The sequence below is a fragment of the Aulonocara sp. 'chitande type north' Nkhata Bay genome, linkage group LG11 (genome assembly GCF_057382095.1).
Source record: "Aulonocara sp. 'chitande type north' Nkhata Bay isolate Kocher_YH1m ecotype deep benthic linkage group LG11, A_spYH_male_GT1.1, whole genome shotgun sequence".
NCBI lineage: Eukaryota > Metazoa > Chordata > Actinopteri > Cichliformes > Cichlidae > Aulonocara > Aulonocara sp. 'chitande type north' Nkhata Bay.
The window spans coordinates 15,739,769-15,765,156 of record NC_141354.1 but is presented as its reverse complement, the minus strand read 5'-3'; the positions used below and the strand labels follow the sequence as shown (position 1 = coordinate 15,765,156).

Here is a 25,388-nt window from a genome sequence, read left to right as displayed (position 1 = left end):
CGCTTGTGTGTTGTGTATTTTCTTTCTTTTTTTCTTTTACCTTGAGTTACTAGTGCAAAGGTTCAAATCCAGGCCACAGCTAGATGAGAAACTGAAAGGGGAAAGTGGCTGAATACCCAGGGACTTAATCATTTTACTGTGTTTTAAAATAAGAATCAGTCCTATAAGTCTGCAGCACTCGCACCCCCAACCCCACTATGTGTTGTTGCACTTACAGGATACCTATTATGCTGATTTCCACCTTTAGATTTTTAGGTATTTGGGCACTTGAGTTGTCTGTATGAACTTTTTGAACATGGTTTTACAGCAGCTGCTCTATTAGCTGGAGCGAGTTTCAGCTGACGGTCACAGTTGCCGATCTTTTAAAGTGGGGAAAAGTATCCATAGATGCCAAAATTGTTTCTACCAGGCTGTGAACATGCTTTTAAATGCTAAAGTTGGACATTTTAACACTGAGTTTATGGGGGCTGACTTTTTATTTTTAATATTTATTTTGAAGTCTCCTCTAAAGGAACTTTTTTTTTTTTTTTTAAACTGCGTTGGCTGTTTTAGCTCCTATCACTTCAAGGCCCCCCACCCTGTAAACAAGTATACGGTTTTAAAAAAGGAATACAGAAAAGGAGTGGACTGGTACTCATATAGTGCTTTTTAAGTTAAGCACTCAATTCTGTAACTAAGCACTTTAAACCTACCTCACACACTAATGAATGCACAGAGGCAAGATGCTGAACTCAGCCAGGGTTTGAACCACCACCTACCTTCTGAGTGGTAGATGATCCACTCTACCTCCTGAGCCTACAGAAGAGCTTGGACCGATCTAAAACATATGACCATTGGCCCACAGTGCAAATTTCACATACACGTTATTTGAAACCTCAAATTTAATATGCGCACTGGTTCCCTTTGGTGTTTGTCGATTTGTTGTAGTTCTTTTCATTACACAAGCAGTTCATGCTGTTACTTTACAGGAGCTCATGTCAGGTTAATGCTAACTCACAGATTTGTTCTGCCATATCTGTGTCTTTTAGAGGATGATGTCGACTTGGAGGCCCTGGTGAATGAAATGGACTCTTCACTGGAGAGCCTGTACTCGTGCAGCGGTCCACAGACAGAATCGACTCCTCTGCTGCACAACGGACGGACCTCGACGTCACACAGCCACCACCATCAAGCACATCAACACAACCAGCCACGGCAGGGACAGCACTCACACGGGATAAGCCACATCTCCCCAGAGCCGCCCTCCTCGTCTTCAGACTCGCCTCAAACCGGCCTCCGACGGTCACAGCCGATGCACATCAATGCTGTCAGGTAGCTGCTCAACTAGTTTCATCTCCTCCAGTTATGAGCTTTCTGTTTGTTTGTTTTTTTTGCTTGATGTGATAGTAAACTTAACTTTCAGTGTTAAGAGTATGGGTTTAAAGTTCGGACTGGAGGAAACCTATAAAGAGAATCTATTATGCTGCCCCCCCCCCCTCAATTCTACATGGCCAAAGTTTCAAATTAGGTCAGTGTAAGTCGTTGTAATCTTCATAAGCCAAAGGCTCAAGCTTCAGACTGCTCTAAATATTTGGTTTTCCACAGTGACGGCAGAAGCAGAAACTCCATGTACCTCCTGTTCAAAACTTTTGTGTGTGAGGCACAGCCAATCAGATCAGAGTTGGCTTTACAGAAGGGGAGAGGGTGCTAAAAATGCTTGTTTGAGGCAGTAGATGAACTGAGGGGCTTTAGTAATTAACAGGATAAGAGGAGTAAGCATGCTTTTAGTCTGTGATGTGTGCAAAGTAACTTGGTAGTATTCAAAGTTAAATGTGGAGCTGGATGGGAGTTCAGGCTCCATTTAATCTGAGACATTAGGTTTCAGTATATGTTACACCATCTTTGGGCATCTCATTCATCCTCTGTTAACTGTCAAGACATGTGCAATCATCGCCCTAAAATAAGTAAATTTAAAAAAATGCTAAAAACAACAGGGCTATAACTGCTCGTGCACCCACAGAATCAGCAAAAGTGTGGTAGTAACTTCAGCCACAAACTTCTTTCAGCCTCGTATTATGCGTTTGCCACATGCGTAGCCACACAGCAAGACTTCAAACCCTTTTTTTCTCTTCAAATTTCAAAAGAGAATTTTCACTGTACACCATCATCCCTCCACACCCACTCGATAATTGAGCATAATGGTTCCTCCTGGCTCCCGATCTGTAACCCCTGTATGACCCGTTCCTCCCTTTCACTCCTCTTTTACATCAGCCTGCAAAGGCGAGAAGAAGATTCTCATTTAAGTACCATGTGCATATGTCTCTTTCAAATTAAACCGTGCTATCCCGCATCCTCCTCGAGGCTGCACTCATACACGTTGGGAGAATAGAAGTATAGCTGTGTGCATGCACCGCAGAGCTGGTGTCAGCGCCCATTACTCGCCTTTGGACTACGTGACAATAACACAGGAGGGGAGCATCAGGTAATGGAGTATTCTGTCTTACGAGCGCTCTTTTTCAAACGCACAGAAGCAGGCCCTGAAGTTCTTATTATTCAGGACTGACCTCTAGATAACCCTGTTCTCCGGCTCAGATGGGACGACATCAAAAGGCCCGTTCCCTTTTGAACTCGCTGGGTTCTTCGGAGCGACAGAGCTCGACTGAGGAAGAGAAACGGAGGCTAAGCAGTCTTCCACACATTTATTTATTTGTAGTTATTAAGCTGGGATTCCACAAACAGACTTGCCAATTTAAAAAATACTGAAAGTAATGGTTGATTGGCTGTCCGATAATAATTTGAGTCTTACACTGCATGTGCCAAATTTATATATTTAAAAAAAGAGAAATCTGCTTTAAAGCGATGTCTTGATTCGTCATTGATGTATTATTAATTGAAAAAAATTAACTAGCTGGCTGGGGTGGCTCTGTGATTTCCACTTGCTTCGAGACTGTTCATTACGAGCAGATCAGACAGAAACGGGCATGAGGCTGAATACTGTACAGCAGAACTTTTATTAATTCTAGCCGCCTTTCCTGCACGTATTTCACAGCTGTCAGCAGCTCTGTTTTAAAGTTTGCTTCTAAAAAGGCTGTTCCAGGTCATGGACTTGGACTAAAGTTTGTTTTTTGTTTTTTGTAACCATAATAATAAACATAAGCTTAAACCAAAAGACATGCTCTGTTCATCAAACCACTTTACACGTCTTTATCCGCCTCTTTCTTCAGGAGATTGCAGGAGCAGGAGCAGCAGCTGAGGACGTCATCTCTCCCGGCCATCCCCAACCCTTTCCCTGAGCTCTGCAGTCCAGCTAGCTCACCTGTCCTCAGTCCTGGGTCTCTACCACCTGGGGAACCTTCCTCGGGAAAATATGTAAGTAAAATTCAAGTTGGTTTTTTTTTTTTTTTTTTTTTTTCGCCTCTTTTTCACCAGTTTCCGCCACTTAAAAAAAACAAACAAGTATCCATAACTCGAAGTTTCGAAATATTTTGTTGAAATTTCGACTTATTAACTCGAAATTTGGAGAAACATAACTCAAACTTTTCTCGAGTTAGCTCTGCCAATCATTAAGCTACGTGAATGAGGTCACTTTCTTGTTACCCGGAAGCATATGGCGCAGAGTAACGCGCACTCAAAACCGCATCGCAACAAATTGGCGCTTTCGTGTGCACGTTTGCTGATAGCGACGTCATGCGATTCAGCTAATAACACAAGGATTTCATCATGTTTAAAGCCACGCTGAAAATACTCAGCAATCTGTGGATTCATGACTGGATATAATACTGGTAGCTTAGCTGTAGCATTTGTAGCTCAGGGCTTCAGCTTCCGGGTAACAAGGAAATGACGTCATTCACGTAGATTACTGATTGGCAGCGCTAACTCGAAATTTCAAGTTATGGATCCTTTTTTTTTTTTTTTTTGTGGCGGAAACGGGCTTCCCTACTTTACATGTTAATCTCTTTGCGTTTGGATGTGTTGGATCAAAAACATTTTTTGTCTTATTGTTTGGGAGAGCATGGAAGACTTTTTTTTCCCCTCTTGAAGAACTGGATGTGACACATTCACAGACCCTTGATTTATTTTCATGTTGTTGACTGAAGCACATTCGACTCAAAGTGCTGTATTTGTTTTGAAGGATGCAGATTTTAAATATTGTGAATCATCTGTATGCTAGCCATGTCAAACATTTGGGAAAGTCTCCTGGCTCACATCTGCCCCGTGTTTTGCTCGTCTGAGGCATGTTTATTGCTTGCATGTGATGACACTGTACTGTACAGTGCACATGTTTTCAAGAGGGTGTGCGGCTCGATTTAAGGAAAATAGTGAGATGTGGACTGGAAGCGTTTGTGTGTGCGTGTGTGTTTGTTTGTGAGCATGTGTACCTGCACACATGGCTGAATGTTGGCATGTGTGTTTGTTATGTGCTGACAAAGATTTAGGGACTCTTCTGTCTGTTCCTGGAAGCTGGAGTCTCTCTATTAACAAGGTTAATGATCTTCATATGGAACCAGCCAACACTGGTTACAGTAACATAGCAGTTTACAGTAATATGGGGGTGGACTATTTCTCATAAATACTCTGGCTGCAGCTCCTGCCTGTTCTGGTACGAGATCACAGACTCTAGTTCCAGCTGAGTCGTTCTGAGCCCTCCCTCAAAAAACAAAGTTGTGTGGAAACGTTCTGAGCTTGAAATCCTAGATGTGCCATAAATCCAGGTACCTTGTGAGGCAGCTGGATTCTCATGAGATCTGCAAGATTACGTCTTGCCCAGTGTGTAGCATATGTGCTTGTGAGTGAACCACAGTTGAGTTCCCTGGCATCCACGGCTGTGGTTTTGTTTTGTTTTTCTTTTTTGTCTTTTTTTTATTTTATTTTTTTGTCTTTTTTTGGTGTGACGACAGTCAAAAAGGAAACAAGCTGGACTGGTGTATACTGCGCTCTAGCATCAGCTATAGCAGAGTTTCTCTGTTTTTGTAATAGACAAACAAAAAAGTTTCTTTCCCTTAACTGGTTTTGAAAGAAGTTGAATTTATCGTCTGTTTTCACTGATACATTTTATCTAATTAGTTTTAAATTATAAAAAAAATGTTTTTTTTATTTATTTATTTTTTGGTCTGGCTTTTTCAAAACTGTTCCAGACACTGCTTGCCAAGCTCATCAGGTATCAAACACACCTTGGTAAATCATCGGTCATGCGGTTAAAAAGATTAATGTCTCACGAGGACTTTGAGTTTCAGATTAAATTGCTAACTGTGCAAACATTTTGTCTGTATGTTAGTAAAGCAGGCGTATTGGGTAAATATTCGAAACCACTTTATTATAGTGGGTGACTCACTCTGCATGTGAATGTTTTTGATGTTTTTTGTTTTAAAATACACATATTAAATTAAATATTCTATGCAGAGTGTAAAGTGCGGTCTTGGGGAATGTGGAGAGGAACTGGAGTTGTTACAAACCAACAGTTTCCACTAACATTGAAGCAGAGCTGCGGTGATCTGATGTGTTGTTTGTGCCGAGCATTGTAACAAGCAATGATTTAATAAAGCAGCAAAAGATGAAAGCCTGACTGATTATTAGACTTTTTTGTATTTTATTTTAATTTTATTTTTTATTATTAGACTTTTAAGGCATAGACCAATATTTGGTGGTGTGTGGTTTTTTGGGGGTTTTTTTTGGTTTTTTTTCTCCTCTCCAATATTCAGATACATCTGGCAGCATTTAGTTTTTCCCAACACAGCTGGACATAAACTGGGCTGGGGTTGTCTTTGTAGGAGAGGAAATTGTTGAATGCCTCAGGTGGACAAACTCTATTTCCACACCCATAACATGGTTGAAGGGTCGTCTTTACTTTTAATCTTTTAAATTGTAATTTACCGACTGTAATTGCTGCTGTGATTCATTAGCAAATGGCTAATTACCAGCTGATGATATTGGCCCTATGATAAATCAGTCTGGCTCCTATTACTGTTGTTCTGTATATGACAACTCCAAGCTAACGTTTTGTTTACATCTTTCACGCGCTGTGTAAACATTTAATTTCATCATGAAGTGTTTGTCTTGTGAGACTGGTTTGATTTTAATTATGAGAGATCTGTTTGCCAGTCATAATTGAAGGTTAGCATGACGTGCTGAATCTCTGCTATACATATACTGAGACTGTAATAAACCTTGAACATACCCATAAAGATAAACAGCCCCCCCCCACAAAAAAAAGACCAACAGGACCTTTTGCAGGTTTTTTACGGATCACCAAACTTTTACAAAGAAGAGCAACTATGGAAAATTTAACTCCTTTTGTGTGTTTACGGTGTACACACTTTTGTAAACATGCAAACGCGCTATGCATCCGTCCATGCATACGGGTATATTTGTTTTTTAGATACATGTGTGGCTGCATTCACAAACGCCTCTTACTCTTTGTGAGTTCTGTAAACTATTTACAGCACTGGCACTGTCTATCCATTGTTGATAGCAATGGAAAGTATGTCTCATTGGAAATTTGATTCAGCACCTTTCCACTAAAAACTCTCCCATGGAGCAATCTCATCTCACACCAGTGCCTAATAAGGGGGTCCAGTTTCGGAGACGATGGCACCACTTTCTTGTGGTATAGTGGTTCAGATCCATAAAGAAGAAAGTGAGTTGTTTAGGTTTGACATGTAGGATGGTGAGCATGTAAATTATTGCACCTACTTTCTACTTTATCATTTAAACCATATGTGCCCTGTTGTGTGCCTTTTTTCTTCTTTCTGCCCTTTCTTCTGTCTTTGACATTGTCTCTGTGTACTCATCTGCATGTCCTCCAAATACTAAATTAAAGCAGCCAGTCTGCTGTGGAGAAGTTTCTGTTTAGTTTACAGAATTTTCCGACCTCCAGGCGTTTTCTGACAGACTCATACTTCTGTCTTTCTGGTCCTCCTTACTTCAGCCCTTGGCCTCCGTGCATGAGGATGTAGTGCAGGGCTGTCAGGAATCATTGGCCACGCAGTTTGACACAGCCATATGATTCGCAATTACCCACCCAGCCCCCAAAAGCCACCCCATCCCAACCCATTCCCGTTTTCCTCCACTTAATTCTCAGCTCTCCTTTCACAGGCTTTTTTTTTTTTTTTTTTTTTTAACTGTACACTGTGAAATACATGGGCTAGTGTTTTCTTTTGTTTTGTGTTTTTATTTTATTTTTAATGAACAGAGATCAAATACAGTGTTCGTGTAAAGCTTTAGTCAGTGATGGTGCATGAGAATCATTAAAATAGGTTATTTCAAGAGCTTCTGGATGATCAACAAAGCTGAACTATCTAGTTTTTTTTTTTTGTAAGATCACTGACACTTAACTACTGTGGCATGTTTAAAAGCGTGCATAGGTACTGTACATTGTATTACTGCCAACATGCTTTTTATTTTAGGCAGTTCTCCGGCTACATACATGTACCCATTGTGAACCATGTAGGACAGCATGTATTCTTGTGTTATGGGAAATCCTCTAAGAAACAACAGTAGTGTAGTCATTGCTTGGTGGATGCTGTGCTTCCATAGTTGTCCCATTCATTCTGGAGTAAAAAGCAGTGATATGGTCACTGGATAGCCAGATTTTGTTGGCTTCAGCATACCCTGTATGTCCTGTAGCCCTTTACTCCACATTATGGCAGGCTTCTCTTGTCTGTTTCACTATCATCCCAATGGGGGGGGGGGGGGTGTTAAACTGCATCTGTCCTTTTCTCTCTGTCATCATCTCTTGTTAGGTCTTTACTCCAAGCTTTTAGTCATCCAAAGATCCACTTGGTCTTAGCTTGGCCCTAGTACTTCCAAGTGTGTCCTGTGACAGTTAAGTTCTGTAGATGAATACTCATTTGCACATGATGATATGACAAACCCAAAATAGCTCATAGTGCCAGACAAGCTGGGGAAGATTGGTTGACACTAATAATGTGCAAATGGGCTGTTGGTTTTCAGTGTCATCATCATGTCCAGTTGAGCAAGTCGGATTAAATAAAATTGTAATTGCTGTGTTTTTTTTAGGCAGATTTAAGAAAACTGACAGTCTAAAATTTCATCAGTGTTCTAGCATGAACGAACACTGGCTATTCTTCAGATATAATATGTTCAGTGTTATAAAAGTATTGCATCTGATTATGTGTTTTCTGAAAGATAACAGAGCCTTGCATGTAAAATCACCATCTCTATGCAAATATTGCATCTGGAAATACAGGCCACTGACTAACACTGGCCTCACAGCCCATTGCTAGTTTCAGTCATTATGCAAATGTGCTTTTTAAAAGTTTTACAGTCAGTTGAGACGGCACAAGTCACTTGGAATGAGTGAGGAAATGTTTCTCCCACTGAAAACGCTACGTCCAGATGAATAGAGACAACTTTTTTTTTTTTTTTTTTGGGACCTTGCTACATGCTTTTATTTGCCTTTTGCCTTTTTCCTTTAGAGATGCCTTCATGGCATAGTTTCAGAAAAGTTTTGCAAACATTCCTCAAATATATTACTCCACATTGGCATCATGACATCACAAAGTTCTTGCAGATGTGTTATCTAAACATCTGCGATGTGACTCTCCCATTCCACCACATCCCAGAGGTGCTGGGATCTGGTGACTGTGGAGGGATAAAGTCATTGCCATATGCAAGAAATCCTTTTGAGATGATCTGACAAATTGCATTATCTTGCTGGAAGCAGGATTCGGCAACTGGAACGGGTGTTGTCAGCAACAGTACTCGGGTAAACAATGCTCAGTTGATAAGTCCATGAAAACATCCCCCACACTGTTACCCTTTCCTGTTATTTATGCCAAATTTGGACCCAACTTCCTGTATCTCAAGGCTGATCAGGACAGGCAAAGCTTCTTCACTCTTCTGTTGTCTAAATTTGGTGATCATTGAATTTTAGCCTCAGTTTTCTGTTCTTAGCTGATGACCTGAAGTGGACTTTGGTTATAACTAGTAGTTATTTTAGTTGCTGTTGCCACCGGTTGAGGCATCCTGGCCTCCTTCTTTCCTCTGACCACCTGCTTGTTCCAGAGAACTGCCATTGGATATTTTCCCTCTGACCATTTTTTGTAAACGCTAGAAACGGTTGTGTGGGAAATCCCAGCAGATCAGCAGTTTCTAAAATACTCAGACAGCCCATCTGGCACTAAAAACAAGTTACTAAAATCACATCAATTCTGATGCTCAGTTTGTGCATGTCAAGTCATCTTAAAAGTTCAAAATTCACACATTTTATTTAATTTTTTGATTGTTTGTTTTCAAAATAGTGATTAAAGAAGCTTCAAAATAATGGAGACTATAATAATATGTAATAGTTTTACAAGGTGTACTGTTTATTCCACGTATAAATGGATTGTCATTTTAATAAAACTCAGAATTCTTAGACGTCCGTTCTGTTGGTTGGAGGAGGAAAATAAACATAACAGTATTTAACCAGAAACAGCTGATGTATAAATAAAGGACATCAATCCATCCCACCTCTCAGCACTCAAACAAGGCATTCCCTGGCTGTTGCTTTCATGAATGTTGAAAATGCTCCAGGTCAAAGGGCAGATTTTTCCATTGTAAACTCAGAATGGAATGCTGCTGATGCCCAAACTGTTGGCCTTAATGTGTGGGAACATCTGTGGCTGCGCGCAGCTGTGCGTGTGTGTGCGCGCATGTATGCAAAAGTAGAGGTCTGTTGGCGAGGAGGGTCGTTTTTGTGTATTTGCACGTTTCTAACGCACGTACGGCTGTCTTTACGATAGGGGATCTGTAGGTTTGTGAGTGCTCGACAGTACGTTTATGTGCGCGCATTCCCGTGTTCTGCAAGCCACACTGTGCAGAGATCAAAGGTGACGCAGCGCCAGAAATCTGCTGGCTCACTCTTCCAGCTGCCAGCCTTGCTTTTAAGTGGATCTTAAAGTAAAACATGGAAAACACACACATACAGACACTTGTTGTATTCTGCAATCACTGGCGAGTTACATTTATACATTTGTGGTGTACGTGTGTGTGATTTGTACTGTTTATGTCTTTGTGATTATTTGTAACTCAGACTGGATGTTTTATTGTGCGTGTGTATAGACATGTGTGTTTGATGCATGTCTGCCTGTTGGCCTCATTATTCCTAACATTATATCTAGCCCTGAGCTCAAAGTGATGCTTTTTGTGGCAGGAGTAAAAATAAAATGCAAGGAGCAGTAACCCTTTGTGAGAACTCGTATGCTGACTTTCTTATTATTATATCTGTGAAATGTAATGATTAACCCAAGTAATCAAAGAGTTTTGCAGTTTATTTTTTTTAATTTTCTGCTTTGCTGATGTAATCGACTGCATTAAAACATATCCCAATAGCTCTCATATTAACCTCCTGTATGGGCGTGGCAAAGTAAATGTAATGTTCAATGGTAGGATTATCTTTTAAAGAAGGAACCTGAAAAGGCAGAAGTACCAAACAGACACTTGGGTACACTTCTGAAAATGTAGAGCAACCCAATGAGACATTTGTCCTGCAAATTCTGTGTGTATACACAATGAATTAAGTGAGTGGATTTGCAGTATTCAGTGCTGCAAAATACAAATTGTTTGGCACCCGCTGAACAAATACAACCTGGAGGGGAGCCAGCCAGGTTGCGGTCGAGTCTGGAACATCTCGTGTGTCAGCACCGCATTTATCCCGAGCCACTAAATGGAAACATGTCTCGGCCTGCTAGTGCCACACATGGATGAACGGGCACAAATGTACACACACAGCCTGTTTAATACACTGGCATGATTAGTTGGAGTACAAACAATAATTGGGACTCGGAACAGAGCAGCTCATCTTATTTCACAGCTGTATTAATATCAAGGTAAATGCTTAGAAAATAAAATGACCCACCATAATAAAGACCTCCTGAGATGAACTTGGTTTGTGGAAAAATGCAAATGCTTTACAAGTCTTGATCCAGCCCTCGTTTATTAATATTATGCTTCCAGCTAGACTCATGTGATCATTACTTCTCAAAGTCATTCAAAGTTTTTCTTTGGACACTGGTGTTTTCTGTCCAATCATTATGGCTGCCCATTTTCACTTAACACTGCTGACCTATGAATCATTAAAGCATAAAAAATTAACTCGTAATTAATCCCCAATTCTAGAGATGAACCAGTGTTGTCTGCATACACACAACTTGGGGAAAGAACCACATTTAAATTGTATCTTTAGGCACATTATTACTAGCAGCCTGTCACACATTTGTTTCATTTCTTTAGTTGAATCTATGGGAGAAAAAACATCCAGTTTGACAGGGATCAAGTTGTTGCTCTTTTGCACAAACAAGGTGATTTCCAAACTGAAAACCTGACAAATCTTTGTATTGTTTGAATTGTATAATACAATTTGAGGAAACTGGACAAGTCAAAAACGACAGAAGCGGCAGGCCTAAAAAAACAAACCCCAAACCATCTACAGCAGGTGGACAGCTTCTTAAAGTAATTTCTTTCAGAACTACGAAAAAATCCAACAAAGACCTGATATTTGTTGAAGCATTGTTGTTATAAATACTTAAAATAATCCCATATCAGCCATGGTGCTGCAGTATGATTAAAAGCACATAAAGTAGAGCAATAAAGATTAAACTGGAGGTTTGTGATAAAGTGTTTTAAGTACTTTTATTTTGAAGTTCAAGAGAAAGCGAGCAAGAACATGTTCGTTCTTGAGTAAGCCCAAGAATGAAGCTAGACTATCGCTAAACCGGAAGAGACCTCCAAGTAAATACTGATCCCTTTTCATCCCAGCATCCCTACTGTTTCATCAAAGACTTATGTTTTAGTGACGGATTTAGGAGGCATTTACTTTTTGGTGAGATTTGGTCCTTCCTTGGGGTTTTGGAAGAAAGCTCCAAGCGTTGCATATAATTGAGTTGTTTTTACTACCTCTTAGTATTAATTTTAACTGAATAATTTGTCTTTTAATGGGAGCATGGTGAGACCACCCAGGCACTGGAGGATGATACACCTTTAAGGGTCCATCTTTCACTCCTTGTCCCCGAAGCAGTGTAAGATTAGAAGCCACATTTCTCCCAGCTAAAAGGGCGGGGTCATATTACTCCCACAACTAATGGGAATCCCTGATACTGTTTGCTTTCTGCTCTGTTTCTCAGTCTATACGTGATGGTCTGTGTCAAATATGTGTGAGAATACTTTCATTCATCAGATTATGATAACAGCTTAACGTGTAGTGCATGAAGCTTAACTAAGTATTTTTACATCATCAGGCCTTTTCTAGCACAAGGTTTTCAGGGAATGTTTTTCTTTCTTTTCTTTCTTCTTCTTGCACACACATTTCAAGGTGTATGTACATGTGTATGTATACACATGTCCGTTTGTTTATATCCGTGCGTCGCACATAGACAGCTGTGTGTTGCTGCCTGTAGGCATTTTATCTGGCTGAAGCTGAACAGAGCTGTTGGACTCATGTAGGTCATGAAGACTGCATTTCCCTCTCTCCTAGCCTTCCCCCGTTCGCTCGCTCTCTCCCTCTCTGTCTCTGACTGGGGAAAGTAGGACAGATCAGATTTCAGAAACTGCTGCTGTGGAAAGGCAAAAAAAGGAGAGAAGCGACAGGAGTATGAGGGAGGAAGAAATTAAAAGCTGCTAAGAGGGATAATTTAAGTATTGTTAAAGGGTTTTTTTTCAGTTATTTATTACATGAATTTGTTGCTAAGTTATGCTTTTAGTGTAAAAAATGAAACCATTTATCTCCCTAGATTGCAACAGACTGTTTGGATGTTTACAGACGGTGGTTAGCACTGTTGCCTCACAGCAAGGAGATCTTGAGTTCAATTCCACCATCAGGCCGGGGTCTTTCTGTGTGGAGTTTGCATGTTCTCCCATGTTTGTGTGGGTTCTCCCCGGGTACTCCGGCTTCCTCCCTCTGTCCAAAGACATGCACTTAGTGGGGTTAGGTTAACTGGAAACACTAAATTGCCCATAGGTGTGAATGCGGGAGTGAATGTGAGTGAATGGTTGTCTTTGTCTCTGTGTTGGCCCTGTGACAGACTGGCAGCCTGTCCAGGGTGTGCCCTACCTGTCGCCCTATGACAGCTAGGATAGGCTCCAGCGCTCCCTGTGACCCTGAAAAAGATAAGCGGAAGCGAATGGATGATTGAATGCCACTAGAACTGCTTTCCAAATCGAGGAGACGGCTCTTAAGTAAAAAATAAATGGCATGGAAAAGCCAGTTATGTTCTTTTGTTTGTTTGTTTTTTTTTACCTATAAGCATCCCTTGGAAGCTTTAACTTGGAAAAATGTAGACGATAGGGAAAATGACAAAAAGAAGGGAAACGCTGAAATCAACCAGCCTTCAGACCAACTTTTTTTCCCCCATTGCTTAAAGACTCTGATCCAAGAAACTTAAGAGACGAGTGCTCGACTCAAAAAGATGGCAATGGGATTTGTGTCAGCAATGAGAGAGAGAGAGAGAGAATGTGACAGACAGACACTGTGATCTTGATGTCTCCAGAGAAAACTCCCATTATTGAGGACAGTTTGTACAGAACGGAGGCACATGCTGTGATTCCTCTGAATGGGAAATCGTTGTTTGTACTTGCCTGTTATGCTATTAGTCTCTTTGTTTTTTCTTCAATCAATCATGCTACAGAGACCTGTAGCTTCCTCTCCCTTCTGTAGCGTAAAAATGTAGTTAGATTTTATAAAATTGTATGAAATGCAAATGAGAGGAATACACTCACGTCAGCTGGTCGTTTCAACTTTCTTCAGGGTAACAGTTCAACACTGTCACTGCTTGCCATACAACAAGTGGACCATTCTTGGTTTAGTGCCAAAATCATACTAATGATGTCATCCTTTGTTCATCCAATTCCACCACCCCCTCATCTTGCCCTCCTGCTGTAATTGGACATTGTGTCCAAATCAGCAGTGGTCTGAAAGCACATTTGCTCCCCAGGGTTTGATGGCAATCAGCCCTGGTGCACAATTAAGCATTTACTGCCACTTCTAATCTTGTTGGTAAAATATTTGACTCCATGCGGGGTGTTTCTCAGCAGGTGGTCACAGTAAATAGGGGGACTCCGTTCTTGCATCGTGGTAACCCAGTCTAGATGGCCTTCACTAAAGCGTGTTGCCATAAACTGTGCATGTTCAACCAATTTTTAATAGTGTGCCACTAAAATTCAAATGAACATTAGTAAATTGCATGGATTTTTACATTTTGGGTAAGCATAGTTTCCTCTAGTTTTCTTATCAACTTTTTTGGCATTAAAAATACACAAAATAACTGACTACGCTGTAGCTGTATTTCGGCAGTGGCTTTCTTTTGTAGCACGTACTGAATGAACAGTTCTGTCTTAAGTTTACGAGAGACAGAAGTAATGTAACGGCTAGCTTCGAACAAGACCCACGCTTTAAAAAAAAAAAAAAAAAAAGATTACACATACCAAATAAACACACTTTTAATACATGTTAAATTCAGTCACGTTAATTACTTCTGTTACCGTGACCACATTTTATTGCCACTCCTGTAAACTCGTATTATTGTGTTTCTGTGGTTTAAAAATAATGCATTTAAAAACCGGGGCTGTGAGTTTTCCATTTAAAATAAACAATTTGCTTTTAGAAAAGCAAGACTATAACAATGGGGTTTGTGACAAATAGTCATATTACAGTAATTGTAATTTTACTTGACACATTTATCAAGTTCATTTAACTTGGCTGCTTTTATAACCCACTAAACTTGAATATGACTTTGACCTAACTAATAAAGTGCAGATGGGGTCTGAGATGCTTTTAAAATGGCAACTAACACTTTAGTTGAAGTCAAAATATAACGTACCTTCCCTCTACCTTCATATTCCTAATATTAATTTCCTGTGGCTGTTAAATACTGTTTCTTATCCAAATGTCTGACCTAAATTTTTGCTACATGGCCTGCTTTGCTAATTAAATTTGACTCAGTTCGGTTCTGGAATCCTCCAAGCTTTAACTTTGGGTCTAAATGGGTGTTAAGACTCCATTGTTTACAGACAGAGCAGGCTCTGTGGGCTAACTAACTGCCCAATATAGAGTGTATAGTCTTCTTCCTGGCTGCACAGTGGCAGAGATGGCAGCTTGCCACCATACTTAAATGTGTACAGTTACTGTGCACTGTTTCCTTCTTTGCTTCTCTCTATACATCAGTCCTCTTCATCATCTTTTTTCCTCTGTCTGTCTCTTGTCCAGTAAACCTTTTTTTTATTCTTGCCTTCTGGACTTTGCCCTATCCTGGCTCTGCTAAGCCCAGATAGGCCCTTTTATATCTTGGGTCTTAATTTGATGCTGTAATTGGATGGTGAGGGACCACTCACTATCCTTTCTTAGTGAGTCAGCAGAGTATTCTTGGCTAATGCCTCCCACTTATGCTGACTACAGGCATTGACCAGGGATGGCCAATTGTCCCAGGCTCATTCAGGTTTTTGTGCCTCCATCTCATCATCCAGACGTCAGTTTCCAGGAGCGCCCTGGACCACACACAGCCCTGCATTACAGTCAGAGGGGCTTTATAAGGCGTACTTGTTAATGGGAATATGGAACTAGGGTGGGTCGTGTGAGCCAAATCAGCCTATCAATGGCTACAGTTCTTCTCTGGCAACATGAAGGGCTTTTGTAAAACAGAGATGGCAGTTATACAGACGGGTGGCAATTAAAAGAAAAACCTGAACCCTTGACCCTTTGCTGGTAGTTTTTGTCCACTTGTGTGCTTAGAGGGAAAGGCCACTGAAAATCACTTTGAAGTTGACTTGACCTTTAAGAAAGCCTTTTATCAGTCTTCAGAGCTCAACCTGTAGAAACACATGTGGGATATTAGACCTACATCAAAGAAAATAACAGTCGGCACCATCATCAACATGACACAGCAAGGCATATTGAAGCTATTCTGGTGACCTAAAGCCTTACTAAGGCAATACATTCAAATGTTTGCATCAGCATTGTTGCGTCTTCACCAGGTTGTGGGGGGATATCCACACTAACTTGCACCAGGTGTTAGGGCTGCACGATTTTGCATAAAATGAGAATCACGATTTTTTTTGGCTTAGAATTGAGATCACGATTCTCTCACGATTTTCTTTTCCAGTATAAATATTTATTGCACTTATTAACTGCACATCAACTTCGTAACAGTTGAGACTGAACATAAAAACAATAAATAAACATAAAACAACAAATGTCTCACGTTTTGTTGTTGCCGCAAAATGTTGTACTGCTTGAAATTCCGTCTCCACCGTTGCTCGGCGCTGCGTGTATAGAGCAGGTAGTGCAACAATAGAAAAATAGTTGCGGGACGGCACTGTGTAGCGTTTGTCTAGGGTGTTGATCATTTTCCTAAATCCCTCGTTTTGCACAGTGTTGATGGGAGCCATATCTTTGGTCAGGTGATAAGTGATAGCCTCCGTAATTTCTTTGTGCCTGCGGGAGTTCGACGGGTATAGGGAAGCGCTGTATAAGGTTCCCGTTATTGATGTTTGGGTGGTTGACCGGGGCGGATTTTCTCCTGTCACTTTCTCGTCATCCCTGACGTGCTCTCCGTTGTTTTTTCCCTGCTAATTTTAGCATCACACGGCACAGCTTCTGTACCACGTGGTATAAGGCTCCGCCCTTGTCATTTGTTGAGCAGGAAGAGTGAGCGCTTGTTTACTTGCAGATTACGTCCCGGATCAAAATGCCGGGACGTCGTCATCGTCTTTTTTTTTTTTTTTTTTTAAATCGTTGTCATTTGGAAATGAGATCGCACATAAGTATGAATCGAGATCGCGATTTTCTAACGATTAATCGTGCAGCCCTACCAGGTGTACAAATTCCCACTGACAAAGTGGTTTTGCATGGTTTCAAATCCATTGGATGTTGAATTTAAGTGCAGGAGTTTTTAATAGTCAGTGTTCCCTTGCAACACCTGCAACATCCACAAATGATAATACATGGACCCCTTCCAAAATTACAAAGATAAAACTATTTAAAATATGCATAGTTAAAAATGCCATAGTTAGGTAGCTCATGTAATCCAGAAGGTTGAGATCATATTAGTAATGACAAAGAATAATTGAGACATTTTATTTCTAATTCATCACTTATCTTTGATTACAGTGAATTAAATATGGATGTTGTTAGCGTCGTCCCCACTTTCCCTCCTACTGTTTTATGAACACTGACTCCTCTCCTATGGCACAGCTGTCATCCAGCCTGCCATCTTTTTTACCTTCTAACAAAACTTCCTGTATGTGTTGGATCTTAATGTGTGCAGGCTTGTGTGCCAAATGGCTAATAGTCTTTAGTAACTCCTGTCTGATGTAATAGCTTGTAATGTGTACGTAATACCAGTGGAACTATTTATAGAGCTGCAGCCAATTCTCAGAGATTGATGTGAGTGTGCGTGTTGGCTGCAGGGCATGCACACACATGCTTGTGTACATATTTCAGCTTTGCTTTGACCCAACTGTATTTCTCCAATTTGTGTCTAGCTGTATCTTTGGAGAATTCTGCATGTATGTTTGTGCAGATACTGTAATATACAAAAAAAATGGGTCAGTGTATATGAAGATGCATATATGAACACATCTGGTTCCGGTCTGTCTGGATTGTGTATATGTGTGTTGCTAGAAGCTTTCAGTCTCTCTTTGGGGGATTGCATCACGGGGCAGCTATCAGACCTGAGTCATCACAGAGGTTGAGAGGCCCTCTGAAAGCTTTCCTTCCTCTTTTCTACTATATGCACAAATTTCTTTTGGTCATACAGTTGTATGTTGTTTTTATGAACACTAAGGTATGACAGAAAAGGAAAATTTACTTTCAAACCAAGCCACACACTCTCGTAGCTCATTGGTGTATTCCTGACTGTTTTAACAGTGAAACATGTCCATGTGTTGGTTCTTTAGTAACATAAAAACAGATGCTTTTCCAACAATAAGTCATGCTGTTCTTGCAGATGCTGGTTATTATTTTCAGTAGTTAATCCCAGTTTTAGCTTCATCATGTGTCTAGAAAGCAACACAGGCTCAAATATAGACATGCATTCACTTGAATTTTTTAGGTGGTGCTGACGGTTTTACGATGTCTTAACTTGACAAGGTCAAAGTCTATTAATGCCGTTAGTGATCATGATTGATTGATTACAACTGGAAGTTTCTCTATGCCAGGTAAGGGTTTGTTGGACAGCACTCAATGGACTGACCAATACTCGGAACAATGGGAACGCCCAAAAACCTTAAAGTTTGAGTGAAACTTAGAGCTGCCCACATCATAAAGACAAATGCTTTTTGGTGAAGTTTTCTGGTCAGACTAGACAAAGACTGAGCCATATGGCGACAATGACAAAAGGTATGTTTGGAGGAGTAAATGTGAGGCTTTCAAACCTAAAAACACTGTACTGACTGTTAAGCGTGGTGGAAGCATCATGTTCTGGGCCTGTTTTGACACTAATGGAATTGCAAAAAGTAGATGGAATCATAATTATTCAACTTTACTTTACATCAGCAGGTAGATGGTCGAAACCTTGACACTACTGGTTTTTCCAACAAGACAACAATCTCAACACTCAACATTAGGCTTCTTGAGTAGTTTTCTCAAAAGCTGATTTCAACCCTGTTGCAAAATTTGTGGACTGTACTTAAAAGCCAGGAAACCAACCAATTTAAATTAACTCAATTCTGCCAAGAAGAGTGTCCAAATATCAAGCCAGAATTATGCTATGAGTTTGTTGATGGTTACTAAACTTACTAAGCGATTTTAACATAATATTAGTGGAGGTCTATGGTATGTACAACTTTGACCCTGTGTGGATTAGAGAAAATGCCATCAGTCTAGTAACTGGTGATTTCTGGTTGATTTGCGTGTGTGTGTGTGTGTGTGTGTGTGTGTGTACACCAGAGTACCACCAGCCATGCATGGTTTCAAAAAATATTTGTTTACTTGGCAGTTTTGTTCAGTTTTAGAGTGATCTTAATAAAACAGGTGCACAGTCATAGAATGTAAATTGGCAAAGATGGTGATACAATGCTTTTAAATGGTTAGTGCAAAGGAGTTCTAATTTACCAAAAGAAGAGCACTTTTGTTGACCCTCACAGCCCTAATGTGCAAGGTTTAAAAAAAACAAAAAAAAAACAACCAACAACAAAACAAACTCGCTACTAAACAGTTTGATTAAATCACACGTATGATGCGTGCAGCCTTCCTGGGACTTTCCTTGCTTGCCAACAAACTGTGACGTATGCATGGGAGTGTGTCCTGGTCTCAGTGAGGGTGAATGCAGTGACAGTGAGGGGGTGTGTGGGAACAGCTGTGCAGGCTAGAGACGGTTAACAATAGAGAGCTTTCATACTACACATTCTGCTGCAGCGTGTCACCAGACAGTCTTTCTTTCTCACTTCCCTCTGCTTCCCACTCGTTTTCCTTCACATCTCACATCCGTCTGTCTCTTTCTCCCTATCCCACACACACTCCCACATACTTGCCACTGCCCATGTTCAATCATACACTTCTCCCTTGCTCGCTCACTCTCCCCCTGTCTCCCCTCTCTCCCAGCCTTACTCTTTCCCGCTCTCTCCCCAAAGTTTCCCGCTACCACTTTAACCACTATTTCCTCCTTTCTTCCGAGGAACTGTGCTCATTTTGTCATCACACCTCACCCACACATGTATAAGCACACGCATCCTGCTTTTCCCAGAAGAAGTAAGGGGGGGGGGGAAGGGGAAGTTACTTCAAGGATAAGGTAAAGCTCCTCTTGCCTTTCCCAGACGGGGTGTGTCAAAGCTTTTGTCTGTCTGATGCTATATTAAATATCAGAGTTGAAAGGAGCGGTGTGATGTGTGTGTGTGCATGTGTGCAGAAGTCTCTAGCTTTTTTGTTCTTTAGAGAGAAAGAATGTTGGCACAAAGCGAGCCACTACGGGAGAAGTAGGAGGTTGGAGTGCTGAAGTGCCAGCCCAGGTCTGTTTCATTTCATTTGCACTGTAATGAGTCTTGTTACTGCTGTAAGCTGGGAGTTAAAAGTTAAGCCACATAAAGGGAGGAATGCAGGTAAGAAGGGAGGGAAGGTGAACACAAAAGAAGGAAAAACGGACAAGCCTCCGAACGTTCACCTAAAAACTTGCGAACATTTTGGAACGAGAGGAGCAATAAAGAGAAACTTTTTTGGGGGGGGGGGGGTTGTTGTCTTTGTCCTCTTCACTGTGCCGCACTCTTTCCAAACGTGCCCCCTCTTGCATCGAGCTCTGAAAAGAAACTTAAGCACAGATCGTCAAGAGGTCTGAAAAAGTTGGCTGTGTTTGTGCATGACTGTGCGTATGTGTGTCTACTTGAGTGCCTCGGAGGGAGCGTGTGTGTGTTGTGTGCGCGCCTCGGTCTGTGTGGGAATGATTACATCAGCCTGCTGCAGCTTTATGATTGGTTAGTGAGCGTGTGGTTTGATTCAGTGTGCCTCAGAGCCCATGGCTGAGGCTGTAACCCTTTGTGAGGGAGAGAGAGAGACAGAGCATAGTTGTCAGACTCAACCGGCACTGGAAGCACTCTACTGTACCATCCGATTGCCGACTGCTTCAGTGTCTTCGTCCTGTGCGCTGTATACATACCGGCATTAGGTCACACAGACAGTTTGTTCTTTTCCTTTCCTTTCCTTTCCTTTTTTTTTTTTTTTTCCTCCTTTTTTCTTTTTTGGAGACTGCAGTCTACAGATAGACTTGAGGACTAGCCTCATGACAGGTAGCACAACTGTCAGCTGTTGGCATTCAAATTGGTACCTTTCTTTCTGGAGGACACAGGGCGACAGAACAGCGAGGTTTTCTGTCTTATTGACTATATTGGAGTGAGTGCGCTTATGTGAGTGTTTGTGGGAGCCGATTCATTCCGAAAATGCCTTCGTGTTCCCCGGACTGCTGCCTATTGCGGGCCGTGGAGGTAAGACCCCTCTTCCTGTGTCTCATTTCTCTTTTCGCCTCCCTCTCCTCTTTTTACAATTTAAGACATTTTCTCTTTGAAGTACTTTCACGTTAAACCTGAGGCAGGAAATGTAATGTGTAAATACTGTTAAGGCCGAAGACATTTTTCTTTTTTTTTTTTTCCCTTTTCCAAGATGTGAGCAGAGCAAAAGGATCCAAATACGTCAGCACCCTTGAAAAGGGGTATATGCTCCATTGCGTTTCATCTTAAACATCTTTGATGGGCAGAGTGCCTTAGGCCTGGCTTGTGCAAACTGTGATGCTATAAGCTGGGTATTTGCTCAGGAAGAGAACAGAATTTCTTTGTCATGATATTATGTGGGAGGCATGCATACATGTGAAAGCTTAGCCTACACAGGAATCCAGCCTACTAAGGGCTGCATTTGTCTGTAGGTTAAGTAGGTTGCTCTAGTTTCTCTGGGGGCCATTAGAAATGTATCAAGTAAATGTTAACACATGTTGTCCTGTTTATTAAAAAAATGGCTCTGGGAACTTGGACTGTCAAAATCCCCTGGATTATGTGGTGGAATAAAAGGCTTATCCACAGTATAGATGTAGTGCTACTAATGCTAATATTAGACGCCTGGATAGTGATGGTAGGCTCTCACACAGATGGGATATTAGAGGAAGGTTTTAGCTGTTCAGCACCTCATGCATTATTGCTGTACAGCAATATATAGAAAGATCATTCCAAAGTATCACGAAGCATTGCAATACTAAACAAGGCAAAACAGGTATTCGACAGAACATCACTTCATATTCTCTACTGTTCACTGGTTTCACCATACTTAAGCTATTGTGCAGAGGTCTGGGGCAATAACTATAAAACCACATTACATTCACTTTTTACTCTTCAAAAGAAAGCAATTCGAATCATCCACAATGCAGGTTATAGGGAACATACAAACTCACTATTTTTGCAGTCTGAAATATTGAAAATTGACGATATAGTGAAATTCCAAACAGCACAAATTCTATTCAAAGCAAAAAATAAAGAACTGCCAGGTAATATTCAGAGTATGTTTTTTTTGAAAGAAGGAAGTTATAATTTAAGGGGTTTTTGTAACTTCAAAACAATGAAGGTACGTACCACAAGAAAAGGCTTTTGTGTTTCTGTTCAAGGAGTGAAACTATGGAACAAACTGAATATGGAATTAAAGCAATGTCCAAACATAAAACTGTTCAAAAAGAGTTATAAAAATATGATCTTCTCGATCTATAAAGAAAAGGAAAATATTTAAATTAAGTGAATGTCTCTATTTAAAAACAAACAAACAAAAAATTCATGATGTGATATTATAGTATATAGTATATCAGAAATCTGTTCACTATTTTTATTACAAATTATATCAGTAAGGAAGCTGACTAAATATTCACTGATAATTTATGGGACAGGGGTGGGATTAAATAAGTGTATACTTCTTCCCACTCCCTTTCAACATGTAAATTAATCAGAATGTTTTTTTGTATGTAATTTGTATAGTATATTTTTTTCTCTCATTTCTTTTCTAAATGTACTTGTATATTGTTCACATGTTGAAATAAATTACCAATCAATCAATCAGTGGAGTAGATGTGTTTACATTTTATGCAGAGGTGTAACAGCGCTCCAAATTTGTTTGTCCTTTTTGTTTCGTACAAAATAAAAACAAATTCCACCTCAACCATCTCCAAATATTACAACCTTCCCCAAACGAGCATGCTTTTAATAGAAATATGGGTTTTATTGATATTATTTATTTTTGAGCTGGCTAGAGTACTATTACCAACGTTCATGATGCTACTGTGTGAAATGCGTTATTAAAGAAAGTAAACAATTTAACAACAGTCAGTTCGAGTTAAGACAGTTTTGTTTGAGGTTAAGCTGGAAAGCACAGTGTTCGTATTCCTCATCTTTTATATACTGTAACTTAAAACTGTGCTTACTTCTCTTTGAGCTGTGTTCAGTACGTACCCATTTGGACCGGCTTTGTGTTCACAAGAGCGGACACTTGTTATGCACTGGAGTGTATTTGCTTTTGTATTACATCGACAAGTTGCTATAAGAAAATCTCATCTGTTATTTCTAACGCCACAATTACCGTATAGTTTTGAATGTCTGTTCTTTTCTATTGTGTGCCGTAATTACAAGGCTGCGTATGCTATAGTGCATAAGGTGCTATATGAGAAACCGTATTGCAGTGTTTGAGGAAAATTGCTGGCTTCACCCACCTATTAGACTCTAGTGTTCAAAAAAAGGATTTGTGTAAAAGTCACGATGGGTTTACTGTAAAAGTTTCTTCTCACTTTTTTTTAGTATTTCGTTTGTCAGACTACCTTCATGTGATTTCTGTTCACTCAAACTGAAACCTTGGATTTCTTGTCACAGATTGTGAAGATCTTCAGTGAAGACGGCATGGGTAAAGTTGTGGAGATCCCAGCCAACATGACAGCCAGGGACCTGTGCCAGCTCCTGGTTTATAAAAGCCATTGTGTGGATGACAACAGTTGGGCACTTGTTGAACACCACCCACTTCTAGGGCTAGGTAAGGAACAGAGCTGTAGAAGCCTGAAAACATTCTCAGTCTCATACACAGACACACATACCCGTGAGCACACATGAACAGGCACATTTTCCCACACAGAAACCCATGGGCTCATGGGTGGGCTCAGACTTGCAATTCAATCACTGAGTTACAGGTGCATTGATATTTATGCATGCATGCATGCATGCCCGTATACTTGGCTGGACAGTTGAGGCGCTGATTCTTACCCAGGCGTGTATTCAAGCATGAGTGCATGCTAGAAAGCATATGCATGCATGAAGCCAAAAATTCCATTGATCTTATCCAGTATCACGCAGTGGCTGTGTGGAAAGTTGCAGTAGCCGATAGGAGGGTTATTTTAGTACTGACAGGTTAATTATTTTCACATTCAATAGAGAAGAGACAAAAGATTATTTGGGGAAGAAATATCTAAAAGAAAGCTCAAAACCGAGCAGTTAAATGAGAGCAAAAGACAGTCTAATCTCCATGTGTGCACGATTACATTAAAATCAATATCTTGAGGTTCTTTTAGTATGCTTTTGATTGTTGTTTAATTTTTGAGAAAGTAGTTCCAGTGCAGAGTAATTATATTGGACGTCCTGATATTTTTAACTCTGGCAGACTGATTTAAGATCAAATAAAAACAATACAAAACAATCATAATGGGAATGGACAAAGAATCCAGGACACTTCCACCTGTCATTATGAGCCCTGATCTATTTGTTGGGAAATATTTTGACCTAAAATGTGATTACAGTTGATACGGTTTGAGAGGTTGGTGGTTATGTGTTAGCAGATGGAGTTGTTTAAAGCTTTTGTTACTAGACCTGCTATTGTAACTGATGGAGAGGTGAAGCCAATGAGTGCACCAGATGCTGACCTGATGGGGATGATTTTGCTGCTCATTAGTAGGGACATGTGTAGTGTGTTATACTATATGTTCTTCTTGTATTTAGAGGTAAACACTGCTGAAGTTATTCAAAAAGGTGGAAAGAAGGTAACGCAGTGCGGCCGACTTGGCTTAACATTTACCCCGATTTGCTAAAAAGTATAAGAATGTGACATTTAGTTTCGAATACTACCAAACTACTAACGTAGCATTATAAAGACACAGCTCTATTTTAACTTGGTGCTGCATTAAGAAGGCCGCAGAGGTTTACATTTATGTCCGGGTGATTTTTGTGCTAGACTCAGCAGTATAAGAGGGGCTTTGGAAGGTTGTGGCCAGCTGACTGTTTAAGAAAAAAGGAAAGAAACCCCCGAGGAGGGGGCAATTATAAAGCACTTATGAGAGACAAGTTGAGCCTGTGCTCTCTGCTCATGTCTGCACAGTTGAACAGATGTGGGAGAGAAGGGGGTGTAATTTTATATAGAGCTGCATGTCTGGAAGTGAAGTGCACAGTAGACAGAAACACGGTTTAACACACAAAAAAAAGACATTTAATTTATGAACCAGTAACTTGTGTCAGTATATTTGTGTAGTTTTATTTATTTTATTTTTTTGTGCTAGCTGTTAATGTTGTCAGGTGAGGAAACTTGGAATAATACGATCTGTTCTCTGCAAGTAAAAGTCCCAAAGCTCTAACCTTACATTTCACCATCTATCATGATCTGCTTACATTTCTCATCACTCCTGCCAGCACCTTGCTGCCAAATACAGTTAAGTTGGCTTATTGTGAGTGACATCATTTTTGGCTGGGAGCCCTTTATTCTGTTCTGGCACACCTGTACTGCAACGCTGTTCTTTTCAGGTCTGGAATTGCTACTTATCATCTCCAGTGTTTAGACGTTTCAGTAAGTGAGACGTCAGCGTGCCGTTTGTTAATGTTATACTTGCTTCACTCCATTTGTATGTGTGTTCTTAAAAAAAATCAAAGTAAGCTCAGTGTATGCATCACAACACATTTGCTGACACATTTCCATATATGTGGCTCTCGTCAGT

General features: G+C 40.4%; 1 protein-coding gene across 3 annotated transcripts in view; it reads left to right on the top strand.

The window, feature by feature from the left end:
• The window catches only part of grb10b (growth factor receptor-bound protein 10b), a 72,909-nt gene that overhangs the window by 35,593 nt on the left and 11,928 nt on the right, over window positions 1-25,388 (top strand). For all 3 annotated transcript variants that reach the window (XM_086310771.1, XM_086310772.1, XM_086310770.1), the window contains exons 4-6: window positions 1,029-1,311; window positions 3,204-3,348; window positions 23,290-23,446. In XM_086310771.1, the coding sequence (XP_086166897.1) occupies window positions 1,029-1,311; window positions 3,204-3,348; window positions 23,290-23,446 (585 nt within the window). The remainder of the gene's footprint in view (window positions 1-1,028; window positions 1,312-3,203; window positions 3,349-23,289; window positions 23,447-25,388) is intronic.